The 19571-nt window shown below is 36.2% G+C and overlaps 4 protein-coding genes across 4 annotated transcripts; 1 reads left to right on the plus strand and 3 right to left on the minus strand.

The window, feature by feature from the left end:
* Positions 1-2788: 2788 nt before the first annotated feature.
* EMB1692 (Ubiquitin carboxyl-terminal hydrolase family protein) lies at positions 2789-5099 on the minus strand. The gene has a single exon (XM_078316215.1). The coding sequence runs from the start codon at positions 4916-4918 to the stop codon at positions 3482-3484; it is 1437 nt and encodes a 478-aa protein (XP_078172341.1). The 5' UTR covers positions 4919-5099; the 3' UTR covers positions 2789-3481.
* Positions 5100-6271: 1172 nt separating this feature from the next.
* LOC144566247 (BTB/POZ and TAZ domain-containing protein 1-like) lies at positions 6272-8070 on the minus strand. The gene is made up of 5 exons (XM_078316220.1): positions 7767-8070; positions 7529-7662; positions 7014-7338; positions 6586-6908; positions 6272-6483 (listed from the first exon to the last, which is right to left on the minus strand). Exons 1-5 carry the CDS (start codon positions 7893-7895, stop codon positions 6321-6323), a joined length of 1074 nt encoding a protein of 357 aa, XP_078172346.1. The 5' UTR covers positions 7896-8070; the 3' UTR covers positions 6272-6320.
* Positions 8071-13298: 5228 nt separating this feature from the next.
* On the plus strand, positions 13299-15282 carry LOC144566245 (large ribosomal subunit protein uL2m-like). The gene has a single exon (XM_078316216.1). It carries the CDS (start codon positions 13464-13466, stop codon positions 14808-14810), a length of 1347 nt encoding a protein of 448 aa, XP_078172342.1. The 5' UTR covers positions 13299-13463; the 3' UTR covers positions 14811-15282.
* Positions 15283-15301: 19 nt separating this feature from the next.
* LOC144566248 (BTB/POZ and TAZ domain-containing protein 2-like) lies at positions 15302-19344 on the minus strand. The gene is made up of 5 exons (XM_078316221.1): positions 19010-19344; positions 18791-18924; positions 18323-18647; positions 16039-16331; positions 15302-15631 (listed from the first exon to the last, which is right to left on the minus strand). Exons 1-5 carry the CDS (start codon positions 19136-19138, stop codon positions 15475-15477), a joined length of 1038 nt encoding a protein of 345 aa, XP_078172347.1. The 5' UTR covers positions 19139-19344; the 3' UTR covers positions 15302-15474.
* Between the last annotated feature and the right edge of the window lie 227 nt (positions 19345-19571).

Consider the following 19571-nt stretch of genomic DNA (forward strand, 5'->3'; position numbering starts at 1 on the left):
GCTATCCTCTAGCAGGAAGAGATCATATGCACCTATTAAACCTAGCTTGACATGCTAGAAGAAAGAATTATAATTAACAAGATTTATTCTAGTGAAATGTTGGAAAAGTAGCCAGCATGTAAATCAGGAGCTGACATGCGCATTTATCAGCCAAACACAAGGCTTCTCTAGTAAAACACGAGTCTGAATCTGCTGTAATTCCAAGAGGAATTAGTAATTACAGATCCTGAAACTCTGATATCAACCGTTCAAACTTTTCCGTGCGCAAATCTTGAAAATATTTTCGGAAAAGTTAGTTTTCATGCACGCATCTCAAGAAAGACCAACAGTTGGGATCGGAATTACAGGTCCTGTAATTCCCTTAGAATTACAGCAGATTTATTTTGTTTTACAGTTTTCATTATAAGGTCATATCTGTTGCTTTTGCATCGACTTTAATTTACATCACTAAAGTCCTTTTGACTCTTCCTAACGGTGTGCTAGCTAATAATATCTGAGATTATAATCATACACAGAATAAAACACAATTTATAGGTTAACAAACATAATAAAATATTACAAGATGAATACTGTATTGGTTGGCATGAAGAGGTGTGAAATATCTCCTTTTGTGTCATCATCATGCTTCTATTTTTTTTACAAAATTTGTTAGGTTATAATCTATACTTAAATATTAAAATAAAATAGTTAAATATATTATATTATTTTTAATTATGAAAATTCTAACTTCAATTTAATTGGCATTGAAATTATACTTACATGTCACGTTGATAATTTTATTTTTATTTTTTTTCATTTCAATACAATCAAAATTTCATAATTTTACATGTGTGCGTAAAAAAAATGATATAGATCAGATTATATTTTGTTTATAAAAGAAGCAATTCATATATCAAGACTTATGATATTTTTTTTGACAATTATTTAAGGAGAACAAAGTCACCATAATATTGCCCCAAAGATTTCAAACATAATTGATCTAGATATATATATATATATATAGTGTGCACTGTAGAGTTTATCAAGTGATTTATGAATTATGATTTTCAAGGGTCCAAATGTAAACACCTAGCCTGATTCATTGTTAAGACCACACTTGACATGCAACTTAAATTAATAAAGTGTTTTTTATTAGCTAAAAGATAGTCTCATGTGATTCAACCTCGGTCTCTGTGTTCGGTCAAAGTAAACAGTGATTAGGCATTGACTAACAATTAATTTAATCAGTACAACATTTACCAGCCTGCCTACTGTAACTTTTTTGAACCAAGTAAAAGTTTACAAACTGTCTCTCAACTAAACTATTTTATTTGTCAACTTCTATGTACCTAATTCAATTTCAGCTAAAGACCTCAAGGCTAGTGTCTGAATAGGTGAATATTTTTCACACTCTGGTCTCAAGACCAATTATCAACTTCTCTGAAGCACTACACTTTTTCTTTTCTTTTACTGATTTCTAATTAATCAGGGTTGAAATGCACTGTGATTTTGTGCTCCAATATACTTCACATTCTTTATCTTCGTTTACAAAGTCCGAACAGTCGATCCGAACCGCTAAATATGATATTTATAATAAAATATGCTTGGAGACCAAATTTTATATTTTTTACTATTTTTTTTAGATAGGTACAAAATCACTGTTTTAAAGAGATTCTGGACCATCCGAAAAAGTGATATTGTACCTATGACAAAAAAAAAAGTAAATAAAATTCTAAAAAATATAAAATTTGGTCTTTAAGAATATTTTATTATGAATATCATGTTGAACAGTTCGGATCAATTGTTCAGACTTGAAAAACAGAGATAAAAGTTGTGGAGCATATTGGAGCGCAAAATTATAGTGCATTTGAATTGTCCTCTTAAAATAAATAGTAGCTTTGGTCAGACAAATAAGTTCAGCAACTATTTACAAAACCAACAAAAACCAAAAGACACAATTACCCAACAAGAGTACTCCATCGACACAAAAGGATCTTTTTTTTGTTCAAGTGCTGAGAAAAAATTGGTATCTAAATCAATTAAAAGCAGTGTTGTAAAATGCGACCGCATGATCCGTATATGCTTATGTAATGGTCTTTCGCATATAAAATATTATGCGATCAAGTTCATGTAGTTTTGAATATACGTGCACATATACAGTCCATGTGGACTTGAAAAAAACTTAAAAAAAATTTTGCATTAGAAGAGATTATAATCTATAACATTTATAATATAATAAAGAGTACAAACTACTAAACTAAACAAATCTTTAGATATAAATTAGTTTTATTTTATCTATATTTCTTTAACAAAGTATAATAAAACTGCATATGTACACAAATCCACATATGTAGCCGCATATAGCATATGCAGTATGCAATGACTTTTCACATACTTGAACAAAACCGCATTTTACAACATTAATTAAAAGTGATGAATTTTCAAGTTGAGGTGGCAAAGCAGCCAACCTTGTCCGTACAACTGGCTCCACACCAAGCAGTGGTACCGGACTGAAATTCAAAGACGGCTTCAAACTTCTAAGCTACTGTGGGAAAGCCGAAACGAATCACGGTTGAGTTGTTAACACGAGGTCTGTATTTACTATTTACAAATCCCCTATTTCATAAATATACTTTTGTCTTTCATCAGTTTCATGCATGGTCTGATGCTATGATTGCTTTATATAATAACTGCTCTCACTAGTCCCCAACTCCCCATGGTACTAATCAGTTCAAAAGCAGTGCTAAAGAGTTTTAAACTTTTTAATATTTTATCCCACAGTTTATTTAATTCTAAATACACCAACTGATGCAACTCACAAAACAACAGCTTCCAAAATAAATTATTACAATGTGAAAGCCTTTGAACTTCTGAATTCAATTGTCTTGTACTAAAAGATTAATAAAACAATGTGTTTTCTTCTATGAAGATCCTGGCTGGTACCAGCTGGTACTGAAATCTTAGGTTCCCTGGCATACCAGACCACTGTAAGCCATCACAGCCTTAAAGCAGCTGTTGTATAGTCTATAACAAGCAGCTTGCTAGTGCCAATCTTCTTTTGCAAAAGGAAATTAAAAGTAGATACATTATTTTACAGATTTATATATCCTTATTTGTACAATTTGTTACTATGCATATTTTTACAAACAATTTCAGCATGGAACCCTGTGCTTATGTTATAATGATCAGAGTCTGTCAAAACAACAAAAGGTCCAAGACAAGCTAATTTGAATTCTAGCAACTAGGCACTTAGATGCTACATTATATCTTCAAATATTAACATTATTTAATCTACGGTGCATCTGTAGCTAATATTTGACATTTATGTGTCCTGATTAAACTATCTCCATAGTGCTTCCTGCAATTATCTGGATCAGACACATGTTCACAATCACCTGATTGGGAGAGCCTTCCCTTCAGTTTGTTCCTAATGGAGTGACCTGGTAATGAAGAATCATTCAACTGAAGCATATTGACAAACACCTAGTGAGCAACTTCAATATCACCATACCTCCACACTATGTCCATCATCATTTGCTCCTTCAATAAGCCCGGCAGCTGCCGCCTTTTCTACCCAAAAAAATTCAACCTCGTCTTCTTTTTCCTGCAAATCATCGCCAATCTCTTCCCAATCATCCCCAATTCCCACCTCAAATAAATCTTCAAACCCATCTTCTATCTCAAATTCTTCTTCCATCTCTTCACCATTTACTAAATCATCATCTCCCAAATTCAAGTCAAGCCCCTTTCTCCTTGCTCGCCGCATTCTCTTCCCTTCTCTAACAAGCTCCATCAACCTCTCCTTCTCCTTCAACAAGTCATCTTGAACAATCAACTTGCCACTGTCATCATACGCCTCAGCAAGAAACACGGAGTGCCGTATTCCTTTGATGCTCACGTAGAACATTTCTGGGTGACGAACTAACAAGGCCCGCAGTCGATTTGGCAACCCAAAATCTTTCCTGAAGTGTGACAAGTGGTCAATTAGAGTCCTTTTCTCAACTGTCATGCCCAAAATTTCTCGCACCACAGCACAAGCCCTTTTCTCTGCCATTTCACGAGAAAGAGATGCCAAGTCATTGTCGTCAAAAGGGGATATGTCAGGGAGTTTGCTTAGTCTGAGAAGGAATTCACGGTGATGCCGTTTGATATTCAGACCACGCCTCAACGGGATATAATCAAACCGCCTATGCCGGTTCATGATCCGATTATCATTATACGACCTTAGAGGCGGCATAGGTGAAGCTAACGACTGATCATACGAAACCAACTGGAGCGCACGGCCATAAGATGTATTGACTGTGATATATCGGTCAGGATGGAGGTTGCAAAGTTTGTTACGGAAATCAACAGGTAAACCGAGGTCTGGTCCAAGGTGGACCAGCTTGGAGAGGAGGATGCTGCGACGATGCGAGAGCATGACAAGGCGGTGTAACTTGGCTGCGAGAGAGTCTGCGACGCGGGCCCGCAATAGAGACGATTCCTTGAAGATGGAGATTGCGGCGGGGGTGAGGGAGACGGAAAGGAGGGAGGAGTAGAGAGGGTTATGAGAGGCAGCGTAGAAGAGGCGAAAGAGGGAGGGGTAGCGAAGGATCATGGGGAGGAGGGGGCGGGAGGAGGGGAGGTTGAGGTAGCGGCGGCAGCGACGGAGGATGCGGAGAGGAAGGAAATGGTGAGGCTTGGAGAGGAGGAGAGTAGACAGCTTGCGAGCGAAGCGGAGGTGGCTGTGGGTGGAGGCGTGCTTGTCGAGGGCTGGGTAGCGAACTAGTTTCGGAGCAGGGAAGGGCATGAGGCGAGGGGTGGAGGGTGTGGAGGCGCGAACGGGAAGAGAGAGGATGGGTTTTACGGTACGGGAAAGGGAAAGGGGGAGGGGAAGAGGTGAGAGGAAAGAGCGGGGAGGGTTAACGGCTATGGATAGCGGCGCCACGGCCATGGCCATGGGATGGAGGAGAGGCTCAGACTCTGGAGTGAGGGACAGTTGGAGAGGATTTGATTTTGGGATGGATCATGGATGGATGATGTGGATCAAACGGAGGATATGATGGGCTGACATTTCAGGCCCAGACGGCCCAGACGTCACAAGAATAATAGAACGTTCAGAGCCCGAGTGATTTAAGGCCCAACGTAGTAAGGGCTGCTGGCACTTTCTACAAACCAATCCGTGCTACGGAGATAAATGTGAACGGTTGAAATCCATCTAATTTAATTTAATGTATTTATTTTTTGAAGTTATTTTACCAGATTATATACAAAATTAATTTAAAAATTTAAAATTTTGTATTGTAAGATAAATGAATTTAAACAGTTCAGATTTGTTATTTGAAATCAATCCGACATATTTTAGAGTTAAGTTCACAAAGAAACTTAGTGAACTTAAGAACATCCTAGTTCTACTCTGCAAAGTTCTATATTTTTAAAATTATTTTCCTATTTTTCAGATGGATGGAAAATTACAATTTTAAAATGATCCGGTATTTCTAGATCAAATAATTTTGTACAATCTAAAAATTTAATAAAAATTCTTAAAAAAAATATAAAATTTAGTCTTCAAATATACTTTCATATAAATATCATATTTAACAGGACGATCCATAATATACTATAGCCTCACACATCCTACAATTAATTATATTAAGAGGAGGGTTCAAATGCCTCCATCATGCCTCTATTTTTTAAAACTTTAATAACTCAAAATTTAAAACTTAAAAGTCAAAATAAAACCGTTAGATGTGATATATATTATTTTCTCTATGTGCTCATAAAAAATTATCACATTTCAATTTTGATTTTATGTGAATCAATAAGTTCAAAAATCAACGTCTAGAAATCACCCTCATTAGTGCATTTTTTACAAGCTCTTGATGACAATCAAAATAAAATTGAAATGTAATAATTTTTTGCCCGTGCATAAATAAAATGATGTAGATCATATCCAATGGTTTTATTTTGACTTTTAAGTTTTAAATTTTGAATTATTAAAGTTTTTAAAAATAGAGGCATGGTGGAGGCACAAAAAATGGAGGCATTTGAACCCTCTTATATTAATTACTCCAAAGAACACAGTTGTTTTTTTTTTCTTGAAAAAAAAAGTTATTGAAGAAGAGCAATTTTTAGTAACATTTTACATTTCCTGTACAGTTTTAGAAGAGTGCGCAAGAGTACCAGTTTGACTATTCTCTGACAACACAGCGAGTACAATGTTACTAAACTATTTATAAAAAAAATGGCTATAACAAATCCAGCTGAATCTGAATGTTCGAATGCTTTCGGTTTTTCTCTAATTTACACTTGACTCTGAAAACTGAAATATGTACAACGCTCGTTCTAACCACATTAAGGCCTTACCAAGTTCTATACTTTGCCCATGACCTAAACACTATTTCTGGCATCTTCCTGCTAGCCAAAGCTGACATTGCTCTAGCCACCACAACTCTTTTCAATAGCAATCTCCATGTCTTGTCTGATCTCCCTTCTCTCTGCGTCTTCATCTTGAATCGACCATCACTACTCAAGAACAAAAATGAATGAATATTAGCAATATGCATTTAGCTAGGGATACTACTTTTTTTCTAATTGAAACATATATACATAGGCTGTACAACTTACTTGCAGAGAGGAACTTTGCAAGAGTCTGGACGATTACAAATCGAAGCATGCAAATGCAACAGTTGCCACATTCTCTGGCAGTGAAGACAACCTCCGGGCGCTAACTTCTTATCGCACATGGTGAAGTGGCGCAAAAGGAGTTGTAACCCCTGGCACGTTCCAAACCAAGCGCAAGGGCCTTTGTTCCTCTTTGAAAGGTTTCCGCTACGGGGCCCGATTTCTGTGCATCCTTCAGTGAAAATGTGTTGAAGGCAATCCATTGCCTCGTTTAGCCTCAGATATGCTTCCTGTGCTGCTCTCTGTTGTTTCCACCTTATCTTCCTCTGTGCACACATAATAACAAAATTAAGTAATTTGTTCTCCAGAAACACTTAATCTGAAAATTAAGGTCATAATACATCATTTGAACTTATCAATTGGCAACCAACCTGGTTGGTATCTTCGATGATTTGTAGGATCTCGAGCTCGAGTGCCGGATCATATCGCCTGAGAAATTGCCATCCATCAGACCTTTTTACTTCTGAAAACTCTTTAGCAATAAGCTTCATGCATTGCTGGTACAACCTCGGTGCATCGCACAGCTTAGCTACTTTCAACACATCAATTACCCTATCTGGTGTCAGCTCTGTTGCTACGGTGATCTCGCACTTCTTCTTGAGCCATCTGATTTGGTACGCATGTGCCAGCGCCAGGAGTTGCATGCCATGCTTGTCCAATATGTCTTCGATCTCTGCTCTTGCTAATGCAGTTATTCTGATCATTGCCAATGAACTAAAAATTAATGTTCTGTGCTTTTCAATTCCGAATACAATGGTGTTCTGTGCTCTTTTTTTTTATTATTTTTTATCATGGTATATTAGGGAGGCTTTTAGAATTAAATTTTATTTTCTGAGAAAGAAGCTGTGCATATCTCTAGAAAAATTTTTATCAAGCTAACCAATACCTGGTAGAGTATAGAAGCTGAACAAAAGCTATAACAGCATCCGAAGGGGCACCGGGAATCCGAATTGTACAAACAGAGTTCCAACCTCTCCTTGCTCTGTCGATCTTCCTCTCCAATACCGGAGATGTCGAGGCCTGATTGAAAAAAGGACGATAAAAAATTGAAAATCAGGAAAGTACTGTGAAATGAATGAAATTCAGAAATATTAAAATTAAGCTGTGGAGTTGTCTGCTATTACAAGAATGCTACAATGTGCTAAGATGCTCTGCCCGTCGGATGTCCTGATGACGATATCAGCCGGCTGTACGTGTATTTTCCGTGCACCATAACAACTTGTGCTGCAGTTGAATTCTGTTTTTACTCCCATTACTTGAAATTATATCGTTTCCTTTTCAATTTCTGAAAAATGTAATGTTCTTGGTTTAATTAGTTCTTTAGTGTAGAAGAGATGAATGAATGAATGAATGAATGAATGAAGGGAGGGAGGTTTCGTTATGCTGGGTTATATAGAAAACCTCAATGGATAAGAAGGAAACTTAAAATAGAGAATATATATTCCATGATACGGGAGACGCAGTGAAGAATTGTTGATGAAATGCAAACGTGGAAAAAAAATAAAAAAACAAAGATATCGCCGTCCATGGTAGACAGCTAGAAAATGACGTGGCTGGATAAACCAGTCTAGTCAGCAAATAAAAAGATATGAGCTTTAGAAATTAGACGGTGGGTCAAACATATGGCTGACTTATTCTTTTTTATTTTTTTGGAATTTTTTATTTATATTTATTCTAGTGATGTCGATGTCTGTGTATTAGCTAGCCACCCAAATAGAATTAGCGTTCTATTAAGGAATTCGTATCCCCTCAGTTTACCTGACTAAGTAGAATTGAATCGGACGGTCCGAAAATAATATTTTAACTTGGCACGCATCTCAAAGCATAAATAATACTGCCCCCTACTGCCATCTGATCATCCACAGGCTGAAATTAGATCTGGTATGTCTATTTTAATTGTGTTGAGTCAGTACCTGAGACTGGTTCTCTATGCTGATTGGCTTGGATGGTGTTCATTCATTAATTTGTAATTCAAAATTGATAATTTCACATTTGCACTATTTGCTGCCAACAAATGAATTATTTTGGTTGTTTCCCACAATACGTTAATACTTGATAAGCTCAAGTCTTGACAACTGGATCTGACGTGAATCTGGTTGTCGTGTTCAATTTGCTTTAAAAAAAAAAAATCGAAGATGTGTTTTACAAATAAGTTTGTATTTTGATTTAATTTTGTAGACATTTTAAGACTGAGTCATATTATCAAATATTTTAATTATTGGATCAATTATGAGATATTGTCATATTTTACTTTAAGACATTTTAAGATTGTTCTTGCGGTTGAAAATTATTTTACTTTTAATTTATAAGTATTCATCGAAGAACTAACTTTTAATTTAGCGTCTCCGTATGAGAAGTCGCAAATTCAAAATTCCAAAAAAATAATTATTATTTGTGTATATTAAGTAGCTAGATGCTTTCACTTTTAATCCTTATTTAAAAAAAAAAGTGTTCCTTAACATCTCTCAGAAATTGTTAATGAATACATGTGACAGGTGGAGTTGGGTTTTGGCTCTAGTCTCAGTGGGTTGAATATATTCTTTTTTTTTTTATATATTGTATTTATATTTATTCATGTGAGAACATGTTCTATAAGCATAAAAAAATAATTCGCCGGCTAGCTATCCATTTCTACTTTTGCTTGCATTTTTATATGTTGTTAACTTTGCTCATTTTTAATTAAAAATAAAAAATTAGTGATCATTTAATGTTGGTAAGTTATATGAACATACATTTTTATGCATTTAATAATCGTGTATATTTGGTATATTTTTAAAAACATTTCTATTATGTTTGAAACATTTGTCAAGAATGTAGCTGATTTATGATAGCCGTATATTACAGGCAACTCAAGAGTCTGGCTAATATGATATTAGTGTTATTTCAGTTTATATAACACAAACTTCAAAACCTATCAAATCGACTTCAAACGGTAAAATCCAAACCATTTAAACCGATCTATTTTATTAATTGTGCGTTTGCATACAAAATTTATAATTTTTCGAATTTATTTAGTATCAAGTTAAGTGGTCAAATGTGTGAGTTTTTAAGTTAATTTTAATACATTCATTTTTAAAAAGGAAATTGATAAATTAACCTACCTTTGAAAAAGTACAAACAAAATACCTCCTCCATAATTTTTTTGACAAAATAACCTTATGGACCCATATTTCTTTTCCCTCTCCCTTCCCTCTACCTCTCTCCCATTTACTTTAGTTTTTATTTAACTCCTAAGCATATTTATTACCATCTCTATCATACATTCAATATCATAAATCTCATCATATCTTTTTCTTTAACACCTACCTTCTTAAGATTGGTCTTTATATGGCGTAAAAACCAACGATGAGCATGACATCTTTATTACCAGAAAAATGATCAGATATAATGCAAACCTTCATTTTGCATGTAACAAATTCTCTCAAGAAGTAAAGAAACCATTCCTAATTATCTCCAAATTTTTTTTATCACAAATTGCAAAAGCTATCGGATAAAGTTCAAAAAAAAAAAATTATGTATATTAAATAGTTAGATGCCATCACCTTCAATCTTTACTCAAAAAAATTAAAAAAAAATATTCATTAACATCTCTCATAATTTTTTAATGAGCACAGTCGTGTATATTTGATATATTTTCAAAAATATTTCTCTTATGTTTGAAATATTTTTCAAGAATGTAGCTGATTTATGATAGCCGTATATTACAAGCAACACAAAAAGTTTGATTGTTGTTAATTTTTTATGTACTAATTATGTTGACTTATTTTTTTCTTGGTTCGTTTGTTAAATCTCAATTTATATTATCTTAAGAATATTCTAGATTTATGACACCTCATACAAAATATCTAAATATTTCTACCTCATATATATCTTCATTATTTTTCTAGATATATTTAGTCCTAGATATTTTACTAGATTTTTATACTCATCTTTTCCTCGAGATTTTCATACATATTTCTAGAGTTAAAGATATTTTTGCCAACATTCTATAACTTAAATTATGTTTTTTTCATTTTGTTCATCAATTATTGTTGTCTTCAGTGACATGCAACAATAAGAGAAATGCAACCAAAGAAGTAAAAGAAAAGAAGGCATTAATTATTTCATACTGAAATGATGCATTAAAATAATGGGCCACACTAATTAATTGGATTTCCATGATTATTTGAGAAACATCTTTGTCAATGGCATTATGTAATTAGATCGGAAATCTCATTAATCCGAATTAAGTTCCTCCGAGAAGATAATTTCAAAATTGAACAGGACGTCGTGTTAGCACAAACAACTACAAGTGCAGTTATTTTATACATTTTTTTTCATAGAGAACTGTATATAAATTTTTGGCACAAAAGATAAAAGGATGAGAGCAAAGTTAGAGTATGATGTGTTTAAAGTGAGAAAAATGGTACGATGGAGTCGGCTCTGTTATATAATGAAACGATTACAGTACCGGCACGATACATGTATTGGTAACATACCGTGATTTGTGTGTTTCGTGTCGTGATCATCTTTAGAAAATTTAGCACGACACACAAAAAATCTAATCATGGCATGACACATGGTCACACGAGTCACGTGTAATTAGGACTGTTAGATTTTGACCAAATAATGAATCTTGAATAAACTAACATAAATTATGATCAAATGGTCATGCGAGTCACGTTTGGTCACAACACGTTTGGGCACAACGTGACTAACGTGGCGTGACAATTTGTGTGTCATGATCACCCCTGACATTTTGGTCACGACACGCCACATTTTTTCCAATCTAGATGTGCTCACCATGAGTGGTTTGTGAGCACAACTCCAAAAGTCTATCAGTTTGCTTTCAAATGACGAATTCAAACTGTTAAAATCAAGGTTCTAAATAGCGATTATAGCGGCATAGCGGGGAGACAAAAAAAAAAAGCTATTGCGAATAGCGTAGCTATAGCGGAAGCTATCACACATAGCGATTTGCCCTTTTCAAACTTTATATTCTATATTTCTACTAATTATCAACATAATCAATATTAGAGAATTGATGTAACAATTAAATGACAACTAATCTAAGTCTATATTTTTTATCAATGACGCAAATAAGAATGAAAAAAATCTAAAAAGTAACATTATTTAATAGTTTATACTTCATGGTATTACATATTATAATAGACAAAGAGCAATTAATTTTATAAGGTAAATGAAGTCAATATACATATTTAAACATTTTATAATTATAATAATAATCAAAATCAGCTTTCAATTGAAACGAACGATAATAATTTTACAAACGAATACTATAAAAAGAGTAATCAAAATGAATAATTAGTATTTGAATATTTCTCGATATAGAATGATAGAATAAATCACAAATAAAAATAGAAGCATATAGTTTGGTTTAGTATACTTATCGTAGAAGACCATGTAGCATTAGAAATAAGAATAGAAGTACAGAAGTTCATATAAATTGCAAAAAAAAAAACCATGTAGCATAGCGGTAGCTATAGCGGGTCTCATATAGCGGTAATAGCGGTCAGCTATTATAGCTATAGCGGTCGTAGCTGAGTTAGCGCAATTTTATCTCATAGCTTAGCGTTTATGGTCCGGAAAAGCTATAGCTAGCTATTTAGAAGCCTGGTTAAAATTCATCTTTTTTGAAGTTTCAAATTTATTTAGTACAAAATTAAGCGGTAAAAAAGATGAACTCTTTATAAGTTATTTTATGCATTTATTTTAATTATTTTTTTAATTACTTGATCTTGAATTAAATGAGATCAAAACTTTTAAAATTTTGCATGTGTATGCATCACTCATAAAGTTAATGCATTTTAACAGTTTGAATTTGTCATTTGAAATCAATCAATTATATTTTTTGAATTGTATTCACCAACTTCTCTTGATGAGCACATCCCACTCTAATTTTCCTCTAAGTTTTATATAGACTATTTAATGAATATAAGTTATTGATAAATATCACGTGTCAAAATTTGTAAGCAAAATTAATAGAAACATAAATGATGTCTCGCACGTAGGGGTGTAAACGAGCTGGCTCGGGCTGAGCTGGGCCTTAGCTCGGCTCGTTTATTTTGGCCCGAGCCTGGACCGAGCGAGCTGGACTTAGGTCATCCGAGCCAAAAACCCCTGGCTCGCTCGTGACAAGCCAGTCCGAGCTAGCTCGCGAGCTGACGAGCTGGCTCACTAGGCTTTATTAGGCTGCTATTATACAAATTCAAAAATATAAAAATAAGAAAGCTCATTCAAAAAATTTAAGAAATCGTTCAGCAGGCACATCTTCAAGCAACTGAAGCCCATATCATTTCTTCTCAGACCAAAAATACATCAATTTTGCATAATTGCGCCTTTGAAAATGAGACTGGACTTAAAATTATACGGGGCTAAACCCTAAATCTACAGTAGCTTAACGAGCCGAGCTGACCTCTGACTCAGCTCGTTTATTTTGGCCCGAGCCTGAGCCGAGCTGGCTCATTAACAGCTCGGTCCACTACCGAGCGAGCTAGAGGCGAGCCACGAGCGAGCTAGAGGCGAGCCACGAGCCGCAAGCTTTTTTGACAGCCCTACTCGCGCGGATATTGAACTAGTCCATAAAAATTCTCATACGATCCGGATACAGTCTCATCCGATTGCATTCCTGTATTCTGACGACAAGTATCGTAAATACGAATACGGATTCTGATACCGGATCTGGGATCCGTTAGCATGAGGCTTGGCCCAACGAAACCCAAAAACAAAGAAGACCAAAACCCTTGTTGCTTCCGATCCCTCCGGCGGCTGCCCCAATCAATCCCTCCTCCACCACTGCCACCTCCATTGACAGCAAATAAATGTCGAGCCAGTCTGCTCTCTCAGCCGTGAAGGATCGAGTGAAGGAGGGAGCGCTGAGGCGTCTGACTCTGGGCTCCTCGAAGTCGGCGGGAAGGAACTCCGCCGGGCGCATCACCTCTTATCATCGCGGCGGCGGAGCAAAGCGATCGCAGAGAAAAATTGATCTGAAGCGGAGCACCTCGGCGGTTGGCGTTGTGGAGCGGATCGAGTACGATCCCAATCGTTCCTCTAGAATCGCTCTGGTGCGATGGGTCCAAGGGGTAAAGCTCCTCCGCCGGAGGAACCTCCAGAAGGTACAAGAGCTCTCTCCCCCGCCTCAAATCCTAGAATCTACCACGGCTGATGTCTCCAACCGATTTTCATTTGCGGCGTTGCCTGGTAGAGCGGATCTAGAAAAGGCAGCTTCTTCTGTACTGTACTCTTCTCTGGGTAAGGGAGAGATTCCATCCCTTCACTCTGGTAGCCACTTCAGTTTACCGAGGATAGCTTTGGCTGGGGCGAAGCCTGCTTTCTTCGCTCCTCAATTGAGAGGTAATGTAGAAGGAAAAGAAACATTTTCTCTTTCTGAAATTCAAAAATGGGCATCGGATGGTGTTCTCTGGACACAGAGGATGAGGCGCCAAGCTGCTCTCTCTTGGCAGAATGATCTGAAGAAAAAACCTTCGCTTCCGGTACAAGCTAGCTGCACCAGTAGCTTGCCAAAGAAGTCTATTGGTACAAGTGAAGGGTTGAAGGGAAAGGTTGCTTGTGTACCAGTATCTTACATATTGGCAAGTCACCATTGCTCACCAGGTAGTACAGTGATGAATTGTGATTCCTCAAAACCTTCCAAAAGCAGCTCGATGCGACCTGGCAATAGTACATTTTCTGCTTCTTCGGATAATCAGTACGATATAGTTGATCAAAATTCAAAAGTTGGCAATTGCATACCACTAGCCGATGTACGGATTGGAACATTGGTGCATGATATCGAATGCCGCCCCGGTCAGGGTGGGAAGATGGTTCGGGCAGCAGGTACTTGTGCTAAAGTAATCAAGGAGCCAGGTGCACAGTGTGTTCTGCGCCTTCCTTCAGGTGCTGAGAAGATCGTTGATTCACGATGCCGTGCTACCATTGGTGTAGTCTCTAATCCCAGCCATGGCATGCAAAAACTCAGAAAAGCGGGGCACAGCCGATGGTTAGGCAGACGCCCTGTTGTTCGTGGTGTTGCAATGAATCCAGTGGATCATCCCCATGGTGGAGGTGAGGGGCGTACCAAAGGAGGTAGACCTTCAGTTTCACCTTGGGGGAAGCCCACTAAAGCAGGATACCGGTCGCCAAGTGTGGCAAAACGTAAAGCAGCTTAGTTTATGCCGGGACAGGTCATATGAAATGGAATTTTTTTTTTTTTCTTTCTTAGAATTGAGAAGAATAAAGAACAGATGTTGGTGGAGGGAGATTGATGCAGCCACCCAGTTGTGAAATAGCCAGCGGCCAACAAAAGAGTAATGTTTTCATTCCAGTGATTGTTATTAGTATTTTCTTTTTCCTTCAAGTTTTTGCACAAACTTGGATCTTCATCAGAACTTAGTGGGTTATTTCATTTTGTAACTTATGTTAACTCTGGTTCTGGTACTGATGTTCTGTTTGAGAAATGATTTTGGAGGGCAATCCTGACTCATTCAGGAAACAAGGGAATTTTCTTGGTACATTTTTTGCTGTTTTTGATCTTTCTTTCCCTGTATGTTTGTAGACTTTATTGTTCATAATTGGACAAAGTGATGTATTCTCACCAGTGTATTGAATTATATATTCCAATTAAGTTTACAAGAGAACTCATATTAGCAAAACTCTCAAGTAATTTGAAATATTGATGTGGAATTGTAGATCATAAGCTAACTCGTTGTAACTCAATGGAAGTTCCTTGTAAAACAACCAATATATAAATATTATCGTTGTATACATCAACTTTTTCTATACCTAGACTTTTCTAATGCTAATACCAACTATGAGTATATGGTTTATCTCCATCTACTTTCTTCCCATGTACTTTGCGCATGACTTGGCTACCACTTCTGGCCTCGTTCTGCTAGCCAAAGAAGACATCACCTTGGCAGTGGCCACCTTCTTTGCCAGCAATCTCCATGTCTTGTCCAACTTCTGTGCTTGAGTTTTTGTCTTGAAATGACTGTTAAATCGACAAGGAAATAAAGTATTAGTTCTGTTTGATCTAAAAAATTATTAGAGGGATACTACAGTGTAGGCAAAAATATTGTTGGTTTTCATATCTGATGTGTTTTTTTAGATTATGTTAGGGAGAGAAAAAATGATGAAGGTTGCAGTAAAGCAATTTCAAAATATCAGTCAATTGTATAATTGAACAAAAAAAAAAACCGCAATGGCTAGAATATATATTGTATGATTTTTCTATTTTCTACTAAAATAAAACCATACAAAATATTATTTTTCATCTACTGTAATTTATTTATAATTGTCCAAATTTACTTCTTGGTAATTGTTCATGTAACAAAATAAATAATGCAAGACTATAATCTGAACTACTTGCAAGTATAGCATTGGATTTTCATTAATTACCTGCAGAAAGGAACCTTGCAATGCTTTAATTCATTGCATGTGGAGGAGTGGAGGCGAAACAACTGCCACGCTCTCTTGCAACGGAGGCAGCCTCCTGCCTGTGCCAGCTTCTTGTTGCATGTTGCAAAGTGTTGTATCAGTGATCTCAACCCCTGGCAACTATCGGACTGGGTGCATGGCTCTCTTGTCTGTGTGCATCCATCAGTGAAGATGTGCTGGAGGCAATCCATGGCTTCGCTCAGTTGCTGGTATACCTGCTGAGCCGCTCTTTGCTGCTTCCATTGTTTTTTCCTCTGTAAATTTGAGTTTGCCAAATAAGTGTCTTACTACTTAGAAATTCAACACAGTAAGCAAAATCTAGGAACTTTTAATGTCATAAAATTAAGGCAAATTATTTCTGAGTTCCAAAACAGAAAGTTCCTAGTTCATCAATTTTTTATCACAGATTAATATTGTTTGACATATTCTGAAAAGGGAATGATCTTCTTAGATTTAAAATTGTTTCACACAACTCACGTGAAGAAAATGAGTTATAAGGACAGCCACAGAAGTCAATAGACAATAGCTGGAAAACCACTTTTGTTTTCTTGTTAGGACCTAATTATAAGACAACGACAGGAACGGTCTCCTTTTGCTTTCAAATGGAAGCAGCTGCAGTACCTAATAATTTTTTTTGACCATGAGAAGCACATTGAAAGCGACATGAACGATCTCTCTTGCCATGAACAAGATTTTACACAAAACTTGTCCTATTGCCAAAGTGAGACATTCTCTTTCTTATGACAACGATGATTTCTGAATTCTGAACTATTTTTGTGGCACTGTTTGCTAGATGCATTGCAGATATTTTTTGGGACTAATTTACGAAAATATCACCAGATTTTTCATTTCATCTCCCTGCCTATTTGCTACTGTTTCATAGTAAAACTGTAAAAGTAAATTCGCCACAAAAGATAGAGATCGGTTCAGATTAAGAAATGATTTTGCTTTTAGAAACCAATTGACAATTGGCCATAGAGCATCACAAAGGATGGGGCATGAATCCTATATAATCTAATAGATTTTTATTGTACTATTCATGAAAGCGACATAAATGATATCTCATCCTATGGAAAGGATCGATACAAATTTCTGATAAGCAATCCTACATTTCCAAGATATTTATGCGGACTAAATTGTAACAACCATCAATATCACCAGATTTTTTTTTCCATAGCTATAGTTTCACCAATCAGATTCTCACTTCGTGATAAAGCTTCATGACAAATATTTAAGATAAATCCAATTTCAGCCCCAGATTAGGTGGCACCAAACCGTAAATATACCTTTTCAATATAACACCACTGTGCAAATAGACCTTGTTTTTTAAAATTAATATGTTGTTCAGATCTTATCAAGAAAAAAACTAGAGTATGATGCGCTCATTCAAAATATTATTGAATTGATTTCGAATTACGAATTCAAACCATTGAAATTCATATACTTCGTGAGCGATGCATGCATATGCAAAAATTTTAAAATTTTAAATTTACTTAGCACATAGTCAAGCAGACAAATCAAAATTATTTTATGTATTAATCTTTGAGTAGAACTAGGGTGTTCTTAAGCTCACCGAAGTGTTTGGTGAGCTTGATTTCAAAACCCGTCAAATCGGTTTCAAATGACGAATCCGAACCGTTGGAACCCGCCTATTTTACGTGTGATGCATCTACATGTGAAATTTTTAAACTTTCGAATTAGTTTAGTATAAAGTCAATTGATCAAAATTAGAAGGTTAATAAATTAATTTTAGTGCATTCATTTTTTGAACATTTTTTGACCGCTTGACTTTATACTAAACTAATTCGAAAGTTTAAAAATTTCACATGTAGACGCATCACACGTAAAATAGGCGGGTTCCAACGGTTCGGATTCGTCATTTGAAACCGATTTGACGGGTTTTGGAGTCAAGCTCACCAAACACTTTGGTGACCTTAAGAACACCCTAGTTCTACTCTTAATCTTTCATCATTTTTTTAACTGCTTGATCATGTACTAAATGAATTCGAAACTTTAAATTTTTTGCATGTACATGCATTACTCACGAAGTACTTGGATTTCAATGGTTTGAATTCGTAGTTCGAAGTCAATCCGATAGTCTTTTTTATGTGTGCTTACCAATCTTTTTTTGTGAGCATATCACACTCTAATTTTGCTCTCTTATCAATTATGAAATACAGATTTTTATGTACATACAAGAAATTTAGCACATGTACAAATTCAAAATCTAAAAGATGCAACGAACCTCGTCAGAATCCTCCACGAATTGAATAATCTTTAGCTCGAGTACTGTATCGTGCCTCTGCACAAACTTCCAGCCATCTGATTCCTGCACAGCCAAGAAATCCTTCGTCACCAGCTGCATGCACCGCTGGTACAGCCTCGGTGCGTCACATAATTTGGCGAGCTTCAACACATCTACTGCTTTGTCGGGTGTCAGTTGCACTGCCACTGCTGCTTCACAGCTTCTCTTGAGCCATGGTACACGGTATTTGTGTGACATGGCGAGGAGCTGGAGGCAGTGCTGGTCCATTACATCCTCGATTTCCAGAGAGGATAGTGTTGCCATCCTGGATAATTTAATCGGGGTTTGTGAGGTTTATATTTACGAATAATTGCAAGAAATTGATTCTACTGAAGGAAAATTCAAAGCAAATTTTATTGTTAATTGAAATTGGATAGGGAAATTGGAATAACAAGAATAAGAACATACCAGGAGGAATAGAGGAGCTGAACAAAGGCAATAACAGCATCAGATGGTACACCTAGTATTCTAATTGTACTGTCAGTATTCCAGCCTTTTCTGGCACGATCGATCATCCTCTCTAAAACTGGCGATGCCGATGACTAAAACAGCAAATCAATAATCAGAATTGACACATCAGTTTATAAATCAACTATAATAATCATCAATTGTTATTTGCTAAATTACCAGAACGCTGGAATGAGCAGCAATGGTGTTTCCATCAGAGGTCACGATTTGCACATCAGTTGGCGGTACCATATCCGTACCATCCTCTTGCGATTTGCGGATGCAATTATTAGTGCTTTTTACTCGCATTTTTCAAATCCTTCTAAACTCCAAAGCACGCGATCGAACTGAGCTTCTGTGCTGTTTAGGAGAGAGGAAACGAAAGAGATGAGACTTGAGAGAAGAGAGAAGAGAGAGATCTACCCCTCAACCGAGGTTAGATATATATAAAGAAATTGAATGGGAGGTGAGTACAAGGCGACAGCGACATGGTTACAATGTTGCGAGAACATTTACGATTTCAATTTTTTGGAGGTAAAAATGTCTAGAAATGACGTAACCTACTAAGAATCCGTTTCGACAACAGCTATACAAAGTGCGAATATAACGCCGAGTCAAACAAATTAGAAGACTTGATCGATCGTTGGATGGGTGACACGTGGATTACCGTAGGATTTCATAAGTTTTTAACGGATAGTATTGGTTATAGTTTCGAAGGTCAAAAGATTTTGAAGAGTTTTTT

This window comes from Carex rostrata, chromosome 15, assembly GCF_964058835.1.
Source record: "Carex rostrata chromosome 15, lpCarRost1.2, whole genome shotgun sequence".
Lineage (NCBI taxonomy): Eukaryota > Viridiplantae > Streptophyta > Magnoliopsida > Poales > Cyperaceae > Carex > Carex rostrata.